Genomic DNA, 12,789 nt, shown 5'->3' with positions numbered 1-12,789 from the left:
TTGAAAATATATATAAATATATATTATTATTTATTGTTGAATGTTGAAGGTTGAAAGTTGAAAATTGAGTTGTAAAATATTGAAAATTAGTGTGTGATGATGTAATTAATGATGTATTAATTTTTGACTAATCTCCAATTGAGATCTATAAATAGGTCTCTCCATTTGTGTAGAAAAACACAATTGTGAAGAGAGAAAAATTTTATAAAGTGTAGAATTTGATAAATTTTGAGTTTTTGAGTTTTTACTTTTTACCGTAAATTTTTACTTTTTCACAACACGTTATCAGCACGATCGCTCGAAGGTTCTCTATATTTTCCGACGCTCCAAAATACAAGAAGAAGTCAAAAATATTCAACAAGTAAGAATTTTTATTTTACTGTTTATATATTTTTATTGTGTATATATTAATATATAATATCATGTTATGAAAAAAATAAGTTTTTTTCAAAACTTGTTATAAATCCTGGGAGGATGTTAAGACGACATCCCACACTCCCGGTAAGGGATACGACAAGTATAAAAGCCTCTAAGGTTTTTAAACAATAACGTGATATATATTTATTATGTATATATATTAACTATATTAATATATAATTTCATGTTATTATATAAAAGGTTGTCTATGACACTGACCTTATAATAACGTGATATGATATATATTATTGTGTATTTATATACTAACCATATTTGTATAATCTCATGTTATTATATAAAAGGTTGTCTACGACACCGATCTTATAATAATGTGATATGATATACTATACCTGACTTTATACTAACTATATTGGTATAATTTCACAACATTATATAAAAGGCTGTCTACGACACCGATCTTATAATAATGTGATATGATATACTATACCTGAATTTATACTAACTATATTGGTATAATTTCACAACATTATATAAAAGGCTGTCTACGACACTGACCTTATAATAATGTGATATGATATACATAATTATTTAATTATGATTATCATTATATGCATTACATGATTATCACGAATTTTTATTCAACACATACTCAATTTTTTCTTTACCCCCAACGGTCACAAACGGTAACAAAACGGCTAGTTTTTGCCCTATAAATATGTTCACTCAAACTCATTTTCAATCACACCAAATTCATTCTTTCTCTCAAAATATTTTATCCTCGGTTTTTTCGAAGATGGAGATGATGACATTTATAAGGATATTTTTCATAACGACTATGATCATCATGCTCACGAGTCTTTTACTCACCAGCGATTTTCCAACACATATTTTTTCTCTATTTGTATGCGCACTTGTAATTTACGTTCTTCCATTATTTTGTATTGTCATATTTATGGAAATTAACTAATAAAATGCATTGTTATTTTCTAGTACCACCATGTCGAACTTGGCGAAACTCGAATTCATTGCACTTGATATAACCGGAAAGAATTATATGCCATGGACCCTCGATGTAGAAATGCATCTCGAGTCATTGGGTCTTAACGAAACTATCAAAGAAAATAACATATCATCCTCACAAGATAAAGCAAAAGCGATGATATTTTTACGCAGACATCTTGATGAGGGGTTGAAATGTGAATATTTGACCGAAAAAGACCCAATGATTTTGTGGAAAGGGTTAAAAGAACGTTTTGAGCATATACGGGAAGTTATACTTCCGACCGCACGAGATGAATGGAATACTTTAAGATTCCAAGATTTTAAAAAGGTGAGTGATTATAATTCTGCGATGTATCGAATTGTCTCACAGCTGAAATTTTGTGGGCATAATATTACTGAGATGGAAATGCTTGAAAAGACATTTTCCACATTCCACGCATCAAATATAACTCTACAACAGCAATATAGAGTGCGTGGATTTTCAAGATACTCAGAACTCATCGCATGTTTACTCGTGGCGGAAAAGAATAATGAATTGCTCATGAGAAATCATCAGTCCAGACCTACTGGTTCAACGGCATTTCCTGAAGCAAATGTCGTAAGTAAAAATGAAAACCAAAATCAAAGATATAGACAAGATTTTGGTCGAGGTCGTGGACGAGGACGTGGGCGTGGACGTGGGCATAGAAATGATCGCGGTCGTGGTCGAGGCCGTGGATTTGAAAATAAAAGAGATAGTTATTTCAATAACTCATCTCAAAGGAACGTCACGAACCACCCACAAAAGAGGCAGCATGATAATACGGGTGAAAATGAAAATCATCCAAAAAGAACTGAGAGTGTTTGTTATAGATGTGGCACTCCAGGACATTGGTCAAGAACTTGTCGAGCCCCTGAGCATCTGTGTAAGCTCTATAAAGATTCAATAAAGGGGAAAGAAAAAGAGACCAATTTTACTGAAAACATTGACCATGCAAGTGGTTCAATGAATTTAGATGCTGCCTACTTTTTGAATGATTTCGAAGATATTGATTAAATATACTGGTGGGAAAAGAATGTAACAATGTAATTTTTATTTTATAAAACATATTATATTTTGCATGTATTGTTTGCATGTATCTTTCTTAATTCATTTTATTGCATATTATTTTTGAAGATCATTATGGAAAATGCTATGATCAAAGATGTAAATAATGCACTGGAAGTTTGCATACCAGATAGTGGTACAACGCACACTATCCTCAGAAATGAAAAATATTTCTTGGAATTAAAACCAACAAAAACAATGGTGAATACAATATCAGGTCCTGTAGACTTGATTGAAGGATGTGGCAAAGCACAATTTTTGTTACCTAATGGTACAAAATTTTTGATAAATAGTGCTTTATATTCACCACGATCACAAAGAAATTTGTTGAGTTTTAATGATATATATTCTCATGGTTATGATACGGAAACAATAACCGAAGGAAATGAGAAATATATGTGTCTTACTACATATAAATCAGGAAAGAAATATGTAGTTGAGAAATTATCAATGCTCCCTACTGGATTGCATTATACACATATAAGTCCAATCGAATCAAATATGGTTATTGGAAATTCTTCAATACTAACAAATTGGCATGATCGATTGGGACATCCTGGTTCAATAATGATGCGAAGGATTATAGAAAATACAAGTGGTCATCCACTGAAAGACCAGAAGATCTTTCAGAATAATAAGTTTCAGTGTAAAGCATGTTCTCTGGGGAAACTTATTATAAGACCATCACCAGCTAAAATCCAAAAGGAATCACCCATATTTCTTGAACGTATTCAAGGTGATATTTGTGGGCCAATTCATCCACCATGTGGACCATTTCGATACTTTATGGTATTGATCGATGCCTCTAGCAGATGGTCACATGTATGTTTATTGTCCACTCGGAATGTGGCATTTGCAAAATTGATGGCTCAAATAATAAAATTGCGGAATCAATTTCCCGAATATACGATCAAGAAAATAAGACTTGATAATGCTGGAGAATTTACTTCCCAGACTTTTAACGACTATTGTATGTCGATGGGAATTACTGTTGAACATCCTGTAGCTCATGTTCATACACAAAATGGATTAGCTGAATCATTGATTAAACGTCTGCAGTTGATTGCTAGACCAATGATTATGAGAACGAAACTCCCTATTTCTATATGGGGACATGCAATTTTACATGCTGCTGCATTGATTCGCATCAGGCCAAGTGCATATCATAAACACTCCCCATTGCAGCTTGTATTTGGCAAAGAACCAGATATTTCTCATTTGAGAATTTTTGGATGTATGATGTATGTGCCTATTGCACCACCTCAAAGAACAAAAATGGGACCTCAAAGAAAGAATGGTATTTATATCGGCTATGATAGTCCATCAATCATTAGATATCTTGAGGCTCAGACAGGCGATGTGTTTACAGCACGGTTTGCTGATTGTCATTTTGATGAAAATAACTTCCCAATGTTAGGGGGAGAAAAGAAACACATCGAAAAAGAAATCACATGGTATGTACCATCATTATTACATTTGGATCCTAGAACTAAACAATGTGATAAAGATGTACAGCAAATTGTGCATTTGCAAAGAATAGCAAATCAAATGCCAGATGCATTTGCAGACACAAAAGGGGTAACAAAATCATATATACCTGCTGTAAATGCCCCTGCTCGAGTTGAAATTCCAAAGAAACAAAATGAAGACATTCATGATGTCATAAAACGCCTGAAGCGTGGAAGGCCAATCGGTTCAAAGGATAAAAATCCTCGGAAAAGAAAATACATAGAGAAAAATGATGATCAGAAAATAGAAAATGGTGTTCCAGAAGAAACACACGATGATGAAAATATTTTGTCAGAACCACAAACTGACGAGAATCATGAAATCTCTATCAATTATATTAATACTGGAAAAATATGGAACCGAAAGAATGTACAAGATATTGATGAGATATTTTCGTACAATGTGGCATGTGACATCGTAAATGAAGATAATGAACCAAAATCTTTTGGTGAATGCAAAACTCGAAAGGATTGGTCAAAATGGAAAGATGCCATCCAGGTTGAATTAAATTCGCTAAATAAACGTAGTGTTTTTGGACCTATAGTCCTTACACCTAAAGGTGTTAAACCTGTTGGGTACAAATGGGTTTTTATTCGAAAGAAAAATGAGAAAAATGAAATAGTGAGATATAAAGCTCGACTTGTTGCACAAGGTTTTTCTCAAAGACCTGGAATTGATTATGAAGAAACATATTCTCCTGTTATGGATGCAATTACGTTTCGATATTTGATTAGTTTGGCAGTGTCTGAAAATTTGGAAATGTGTCTTATGGATGTTGTTACAGCTTACTTATACGGATCACTTGATAGTGATATATACATGAAAATCCCTGAAGGATTTAAGATGCCTGAAGCACAAAGTTCAAAACCCAGAGAATTTTATTCTGTAAAATTGCAAAGATCATTATATGGGTTAAAGCAATCTGGCCGAATGTGGTATAATCGGCTAAGTGAGCACTTGATGAAAAAGGGATATGTAAATGATCCAATATGCCCTTGTGTTTTCATCAAGAAAACAACATCCGGATGTGTAATTATTGCTGTATATGTTGATGATTTAAACATCATTGGAACGAATAAAGAAATTCAAGAAGTTATGATGTACTTGAAGGAAGAATTTGAAATGAAAGACCTTGGAAAAACCAAGTATTGTCTTGGTTTACAAATTGAACAAAAAGAATGTGGAATTTTTGTTCACCAGTCTAATTATACAGAGAAGGTCCTTAAACGTTTCAATATGGATCAATCAAATCCTTTAAGTACTCCAATGGTTGTCAGATCATTGAATATAGAAAAGGATCCATTTCGTCCATGTGAAGATGATGAAGTTGTTCTTGGTCCTGAAGTACCATATCTAAGTGCCATTGGTGCCCTTATGTATCTTGCAAATTGCACTAGACCAGACATATCTTTTGCAGTAAATTTATTGGCAAGATTCAGTTCATGTCCAACGAAGAGGCACTGGAACGGAATTAAACATATATTCCGTTATTTACGAGGAACGACGGATTTGGGACTTTTGTATCCAAAAGATACAAATCAGAGAATAATTGGTTATGCTGATGCTGGATACTTATCTGATCCACATAAGGCACGTTCCCAAACCGGATATGTATTTACTCGTGGAGGCACTGCAATCTCTTGGCGATCACAGAAACAAACACTTGTTACAACTTCATCAAATCATGCCGAGATTATTGCACTACATGAAGCAAGCCGTGAATGTGTCTGGCTTAAATCAATGACTCGGCATATCCAAACTTCTTGCGGATTATCAGTGGACAAGAATCCAATCACACTGTATGAAGATAATGCCGCATGTGTTGCCCAAATGAAAGAAGGATACATCAAAAGTGACAGAACTAAACATATTCCTCCTAAATTCTTTGCATACACTCAAGAGCTGGAGAAGAATAAAGATATTGATATCTGTTACATTCAATCAAGTGAGAACTCATCCGATCTCTTCACAAAGGCACTTCCCACGGCGATATTCAGAAAACACATTTATAATATTGGGATGCGCAATCTACGAAATATGTGAAGAATCATTCATGTTGACATCAGGGGGAGTTTACGTGGCTGCACTCTTTTTTCCTTACTATGGTTTTTGTCCCAATGGGTTTTTCCTAGTAAGGTTTTTAACGAGGCAGTATACAACACGTAATGGAGATAGTCATTCTATCATGATCATCATCACAAGGGGGAGTGTTGAAAATATATATAAATATATATTATTATTTATTGTTGAATGTTGAAGGTTGAAAGTTGAAAATTGAGTTGTAAAATATTGAAAATTAGTGTGTGATGATGTAATTAATGATGTATTAATTTTTGACTAATCTCCAATTGAGATCTATAAATAGGTCTCTCCATTTGTGTAGAAAAACACAATTGTGAAGAGAGAAAAATTTTATAAAGTGTAGAATTTGATAAATTTTGAGTTTTTGAGTTTTTACTTTTTACCGTAAATTTTTACTTTTTCACAACATGGTCCACCTTTTGTTTATTTTCCCATTCTTTATTTTTAAGAGAAGCTATGTGTAATTTCCCTTTTCTTGGTCTCTAATAGTTCCATAACTCCTTTCAAAAAAATAAAAAATAAAATAGTTCCATAACTAGGCCTCAACTTGTTAATAATAAAAAAAAAAAGACCTCCATCCCCAAAAAACTTTTTTTAGCAAAAAATTGTACCATTCATGATAGTAGTTTATATATTTTTTACAGTGATGATGACGTGGTTCATAATAGATAATGTGTTAGGAATGAACCAGTCTCCTAATAAATACATGGAAATTTCGGTTAGTGCTAAATCAATATTTAAAATTTGTAATTAATCTTGGTCTGAAGTCTTCACCGAATTATTAGTTAAATTTCCAACCTTTTTATACTATGTTGATTGTCGTGTTTGTTCCATAAACATTATATTGTATGTCGGATAGAGACGTGAGATGTCTGCATTAACACGCGGATTTAGAATGCACATGAATCCACCACAATTAATTTTTTAAAAAAAACTTTATACATACATAACATAATATTATAATAATGAATTTAGGAAAAAATATTGATTTTGTTTTTTGTGAAAATATAAATTAGATTTAAAAAAACAAAACAAATGTATACCCGATGGTTTTCTCATCCCAGCAGTGTAGCCAATGAGAATTCCATGCATTTTATATATTGTTTGGATTTTGGATGAGACGATATATATATATATATTATAAAGATCATAAATCAACAATATATTTAGATAAGATAATGATGTATATTACAAATATTTTTGTAAAATTTCAGTCAAACATTATATATAATAAAAATGAGTAATCAATCAATGATTTATCCCCTCCATTAAACGTTTTTAGTATAATGACAACAGAAAGTTGTTACCTGATTATTATTTTTAAGAAACAACTATCTAGTAGGCATGCTAATTAAACCTTCTATTTGTAGGATGGTAGGACTGGTGCCTTAAATTTATTTATTTGATTTGTTGCACTCTAACTGCTTTATGGTTGATTATTTAAAGTTACAAGTTTATTGTACCAAATTTCTCTGTAAAATATTGAAAATACACACTTTTTTATGTGAAATTTTAATATGCACTTTAACCTTTACTTTTTTGTAATAGTTGTATGTTTAACCCTTGACGCAGTGAGTTATTGAACAAGCGTTGTTACAGCGCCTAATCAACCATTGTTTTGATAATATTAGGTATCTGTTACAATATTAGGTCTATAGTACGAAAATGTCATTCTTTTATTGTAGTAGTTCTCATATTTACTCAAATACATCACGTGTATTTGTGAAGAAAAATTATATATCCTAATGTGGGTAATGTATTTGAGTAGATATGAAAATTGTTACAATAATAAAATGTCATTTTCATATCATAATCCTAATTATTATAAAAAAAAATAGTTATTTTGGCGTCAAAACAACGCGTGTTTAACAAAATCGTCGTGACAAATGTTAAACGTGCAACTATTACAGAAGCTTAGGCTGAGATACCTATTAAAATTTCACAAGAGAGAAATGTGCATTTTCAATATTTAACAGGAGAGTTTGGTGCAATAAACCCTTGAAGTTAATGACTCAATGACGCACGATGCATCTCGCACAATTAATGAAGCTTCGAAACTTTTACGAAGTATCCGAACAGTAAGTTAGTAGAATTGGTGAACACTTGACAAATAATCACGTGTTCTTACAAACACTTATTTCGGGTGTTAAAATCGAGGGTGAGGGTTTTTATTTGGCTTTACTTAGACCACCCCTTCGGATGGAAGTATCCGAGACCCCGTTAGTAGCGGCGAGCGAGAGCGGATTGGGGGCTGGAAACAACGGAGCTGCTAGTAAGATGTTGATTGTTTATCCCCTCCGGCCATTCCTTTTTTAGAATCTCAGATGCGTGTAAAGCTCTTGTTCATTGTCTCTTGCTGAGCACTCGTTGAGAGCGCAAAAAAAGGAAAACTAGATAACTGGTTTGTAGTGAACAGCGCAACTCCGATCGGCGAACTAGTAGCTAAAGTCCTCCAAGAACACCCCCGTAAGCCCTTAGCATGTTGCACTAAGTTTGCTCATTACGAAATAGTAATGTAGCATGATTTATAAGATATTGTATTATCCAATAATTTATTAGAACTCATCGAAAAACGGTGGTTGTAAAAATAAATAAACAAATAAAAATGATGGAGTTAACATTTTGTTTAATCAAATCGGACGCATCCAGTTAAAAAAAAAAAAAAAAAAAAAAAAATTCGGACGCATCCAGAACGGGTTCATAATGCCACATGTTAGTTTGTCCAACACACATTTTGAAGTACATTTATGTAACGAGAACCACGTGGAATTCAATGATTGCAAAAGAAATTAACTCAAGAAGACCCACAATTTGGTGCTATGAATTTGTCCACGAATTTAAATTTTGGAACCCACCCATTGCATTCCCTAGCCTTAATAGAAAATTCTCAACTATGGTAAATAACGTGAAACACTTTTACGATTAAATTTTGTGAAGTGGATGTCTCATTTAAATCGACTCATGAAAAAAAATTATTTTTTACTTAAAAAATTAATTTATATTATAAATATAAGTAAAAATCAACTCATCTCCGAAACATAAATCTATTAAACCGTTTCATATGAAAACTACGTTGAACCCAAATTAGACTTTGACGCTATTTTACTACACAAAAGGCCACCCAGTCCAGAGCCACAGGGCAGATTGAGACAAGACTGGCGCAACTTTTCTTCTTTTTTCCCCTTGTAATTGACCCGCAGTGTCGAAATTCTATTTTTCCTGCTACATAAATTATCTTCACCAGCCAGCAGCAGTTGTTTGTTTATACATGATATATTATTATAGAAAAAAACAATGTAATAATCATTGAATACAGATGAGATGGGAAAATACAGTGTATAATTTCTCTCACACCAAAAAATAAAGACACAATGCTATTTTACAGACAACATATGATACATAAATCACCACTCATTTGAAGCAAACCTTAAAAAATATACATGCACCCAGAAAAGCAACAGGTTGAGGCTATGATTTACATGGAAAAAAAACAAAAATAATGTAAGTGCCAACAGTTAAAGATTCAAGATTCTTGCCATCTCGACCCGTGCACGCTGCTCAGCGATCACTCGATACCAAGTGCGATAGCTTTTGGACAATCTCAGACATCGGTGGCCTGAACTCCGGCTCAGGCTGTGGAAAAGAAACAAAACACGTAAAATTCACAATTACAATCACCATAATTCAAATGTCGATCAATACAATCCCAAGTTTCCTAGGCATCATGTCATATGCGATTTAAAAGGTTGTCAAATTTATTCGACAAGTAATTATAAACGTTTTTATAAAAGTGTTTTTTTTTTAAAAAAAAAATTATAAACATTTTTAAAAGTTGTTTTAAAAATAAATGTGTTAGGAGAAATATTATATAAGAACTTTTTAATAATTCAAAAGTAATTTTGTTTTAATATTCATCCTTTGTCTTCCATTGTAAAAACATCTATAAATTGTTCGTTAAAAACTATAATTAGATAACAATTTTTAAAAAAATATTTTACAAAAATCTTGTCTAAAAAAATAATTGAAGTTAAACTTACACAACACTACGTATATGTTCAAACGAAACCTTAGACATCGGGCCCAAACAACAAATAAAATGAAACGAGGTCTTGAGTCCATTATTGAGCAATCTCACTTAAAACCAATCCATGGAGTATAAGAAAAGGAAATGGGAATATACCTGAATACATAGCGTGATTATATCAGCAAGTCGAGAGAGAGATTTAGATGGATAAGCACCCTTTAGCGAAGGCTCGACCATTCTTGACAATGCATCTATATCATAAAGGTGTGGCAATGCCCATCTAGCCAAATATTGTGATCCTCGAGGACGGAATCTGTTTCGGGATGAAGATTATTTATGAGGTTGTCCTCTTTTAAGGTAGAGTTTAACGTAGCAATACTCAGAATATCCAGTTTCTAGCTATCAGTATAAATATGTGATAACCTGTCATAAGATTTTCGACCAGTGAGAAGTTCTAACATCACAACTCCAAAGCTGAAAACATCACTCTGCTGAGAGTAGCTTCCTGTCTCGAGTTCTGGAGCACCGTAACCAGAACCTTGCAACTGATAAAAAAAACACTAGCATCAATGCAAATTCGAGTACTGCCAACATCTGAACATGAATAATGACTGCATCGTTCTAACATCGATGAAAATATCAAACAATATTAAAATAACTGCAAGATATTACCCGAGTCATGTGATCAGATGATAACAAAGGAGCCAAGCCACAGTCAGAAACTCGTACAGAAAGATCATCATTTAGTAACACATTTGTAGACTTGAAATTCCGGTGTACGACGGGTGGCTGACAGACCTCATGCAAATATCTTCATCAATAAAACAGCACAATCAAGTCTCCAAACAATAACGAGTAAAAAGTGGGCAGTGGAAGATTTGTTTTGAGAAACCGGGCAAGATCAAAGGATTTAAAGCAAGAGGCTGAAATGGGTATTTCAAGAACAGGTGAACCAGGAAAATTATCTCTTAAATCAAATAACCTAATTTTCTTGTCAAAATCACATTCAGTTTTCGCCAAAATGAACGTACTCTAGAGCCTTTGCAGCTTGAAGTGCCAGAATCATACGGGTATTCCATGAAAGCTTTCTCTTGATCTCGTCATCCAGGTGTAACGCCTCATTAAGTGTCCCATGATGGCAGTAATTGTAAACAAGCAAGCGCTGTCCATGCTCCAGGCAGTAACCGACAAGTTTAACTATATTTGGGTGCTGAAGTTTTGAGATACTTGTCACGAGCTCAAGGAACTCGCTGTCACTTAGATTCGCTGAAGCAGACTGCTCCAGTTTCTTGACTGCCAGTACCTAGAGATGCGTTGACAACCTCATGAGAAGGGCAACATGAACACAAACAATACATTACATCAAATAAAGACCATGGTTTTCTCTTGGAATCCATTGAAGATGGAGGGAAACAGAGCAACGCACATAACACAATCTTGTCTAGGATGGGCAGCTACCACAGTACCGTTAAGCACAGACCAAGTTAAATCTAGACCGAAGGGTGCAAAAATAAAAAAATATCTAGAATAACACATCCGAGCAACAATCAAATTAGAGACAATGCAATTGATCAGTCCATCATCATTTTTGTAGAAAAGAGCCTTCTGCAAATTAAACAGGACTCTTAAAATATCAACATTGAATCAAAGAAAACAAACAAATACAAACATGAAAAAACAAGAGTTCGATTTGCAAGTATTACATCCAGAGATAGCAAAAAGTTCAAGATACATCATAAGATGCATACCTTTCCATCAGGAAGTTGAGCTCTATAAACTGTGCCTAGCATGCCTTTGCCGATAAGATTTTCTTGAGAAAAGCTGTCCGTATATTGTTGAAGAGATGCAATTGTGAAGAAATTAGCAGAGCCTAAACTCTTAGAAGCATTTTCCTTTGGGCTTAAAGCAGTAAAAATTGGATCACCGGGAATTTTTTCGGCGGACACAAGTGGAAAAGGACGTGCGCTGGTTGACAGAGAACTATCCAATCCTGTCATGTCTATACTGTGTTCCTTTCCCCGAAATGTGTCCTTGGGCACTGCTTTGGACGATAAAATTTAGTTGATTGGAAGGAAAATGGGAAAAATAATGAATAGGAAAGAGAAAAAGTACGGGGGAGGTTGATTACCTTTCTCTACTTGATACAAAGGCTTTTGTGAAGATTTATCAGGTTTGCGAGTCTCAGTCATGACACCATGCTTCTCCATCTCTTGATTCTTGCCTATTTTCTCACTAAATTTTCTTTTACAGCGTCTGAACAAGAAGAAACATACGCCCAAAGCAAGGGCTGCTACTGCAAACAACCCAACAATAGGTATCCATGTGATTTTGCTAGTAGTGTTGTGCTTCGTTTTCCCACCAGGTTCTGGTAATCGAGATGCTGATGGCCCATTTACATTAGCTGAAGGAGCTGACCAAGGAGATGGCGCCTCCAAAGGAGATAACAAAGGAGATGGAGATGGTGGAGAAGGTATTATCGTAGTGTTAAAGGGATTGCCTGCGCTTCTGCACCATTAAAGGGAGGTCTTATAAAATCTCATAAGGTAAAAATAGGAGCTAAACTGCAAAAAAGGACAAACTACAGAAATTAACTTAAAAGTTTCACCTGAAATTTGGAATAGTAATCAATTTTGGTGGTACAGGTCCAGAAAACAGGTTATTCTCTATGTTTCTGGAGGGTGCAAGAGAAAAAAAAAGCAGCCGAATG

At 33.9% G+C, this 12,789-nt stretch overlaps 1 protein-coding gene across 1 annotated transcript; it reads right to left on the bottom strand.

Annotated features, from left to right (window-relative positions):
* Positions 1 to 9,312: 9,312 nt before the first annotated feature.
* Positions 9,313 to 12,426, bottom strand: LOC140872924 (protein STRUBBELIG-RECEPTOR FAMILY 3-like). The gene is made up of 7 exons (XM_073275854.1): positions 12,211 to 12,426; positions 11,831 to 12,120; positions 11,114 to 11,385; positions 10,755 to 10,893; positions 10,506 to 10,627; positions 10,239 to 10,395; positions 9,313 to 9,691 (listed from the first exon to the last, which is right to left on the bottom strand). The coding sequence occupies exons 1-7, from the start codon at positions 12,287 to 12,289 to the stop codon at positions 9,617 to 9,619; spliced, it is 1,134 nt and encodes a 377-aa protein (XP_073131955.1). The 5' UTR covers positions 12,290 to 12,426; the 3' UTR covers positions 9,313 to 9,616.
* Between the last annotated feature and the right edge of the window lie 363 nt (positions 12,427 to 12,789).

Source organism: Henckelia pumila, unplaced genomic scaffold, assembly GCF_033568475.1.
Source record: "Henckelia pumila isolate YLH828 unplaced genomic scaffold, ASM3356847v2 CTG_494:::fragment_2:::debris, whole genome shotgun sequence".
NCBI classification, from domain to species: Eukaryota; Viridiplantae; Streptophyta; class Magnoliopsida; order Lamiales; family Gesneriaceae; genus Henckelia; species Henckelia pumila.
Note: the sequence above shows the minus strand (reverse complement) of the source record. Positions and strands in the feature narration are given on the sequence as shown.

Bases quoted from the DNA above. Each gene is read 5' to 3' on its own strand.
- LOC140872924 (XM_073275854.1), bottom strand. From the start codon at position 12,289: ATGGAGAAGCATGGTGTCATGACTGAGACTCGCAAACCTGATAAATCT. The intron at 11,386-11,830 runs GTATGCATCTTA...ACGCATCTCTAG, and splicing joins CTCAACTTCCTGATGGAAAG to GTACTGGCAGTCAAGAAACT. The intron at 10,894-11,113 runs GTACGTTCATTT...TTATTGATGAAG, and splicing joins CAAGCTGCAAAGGCTCTAGA to ATATTTGCATGAGGTCTGTC.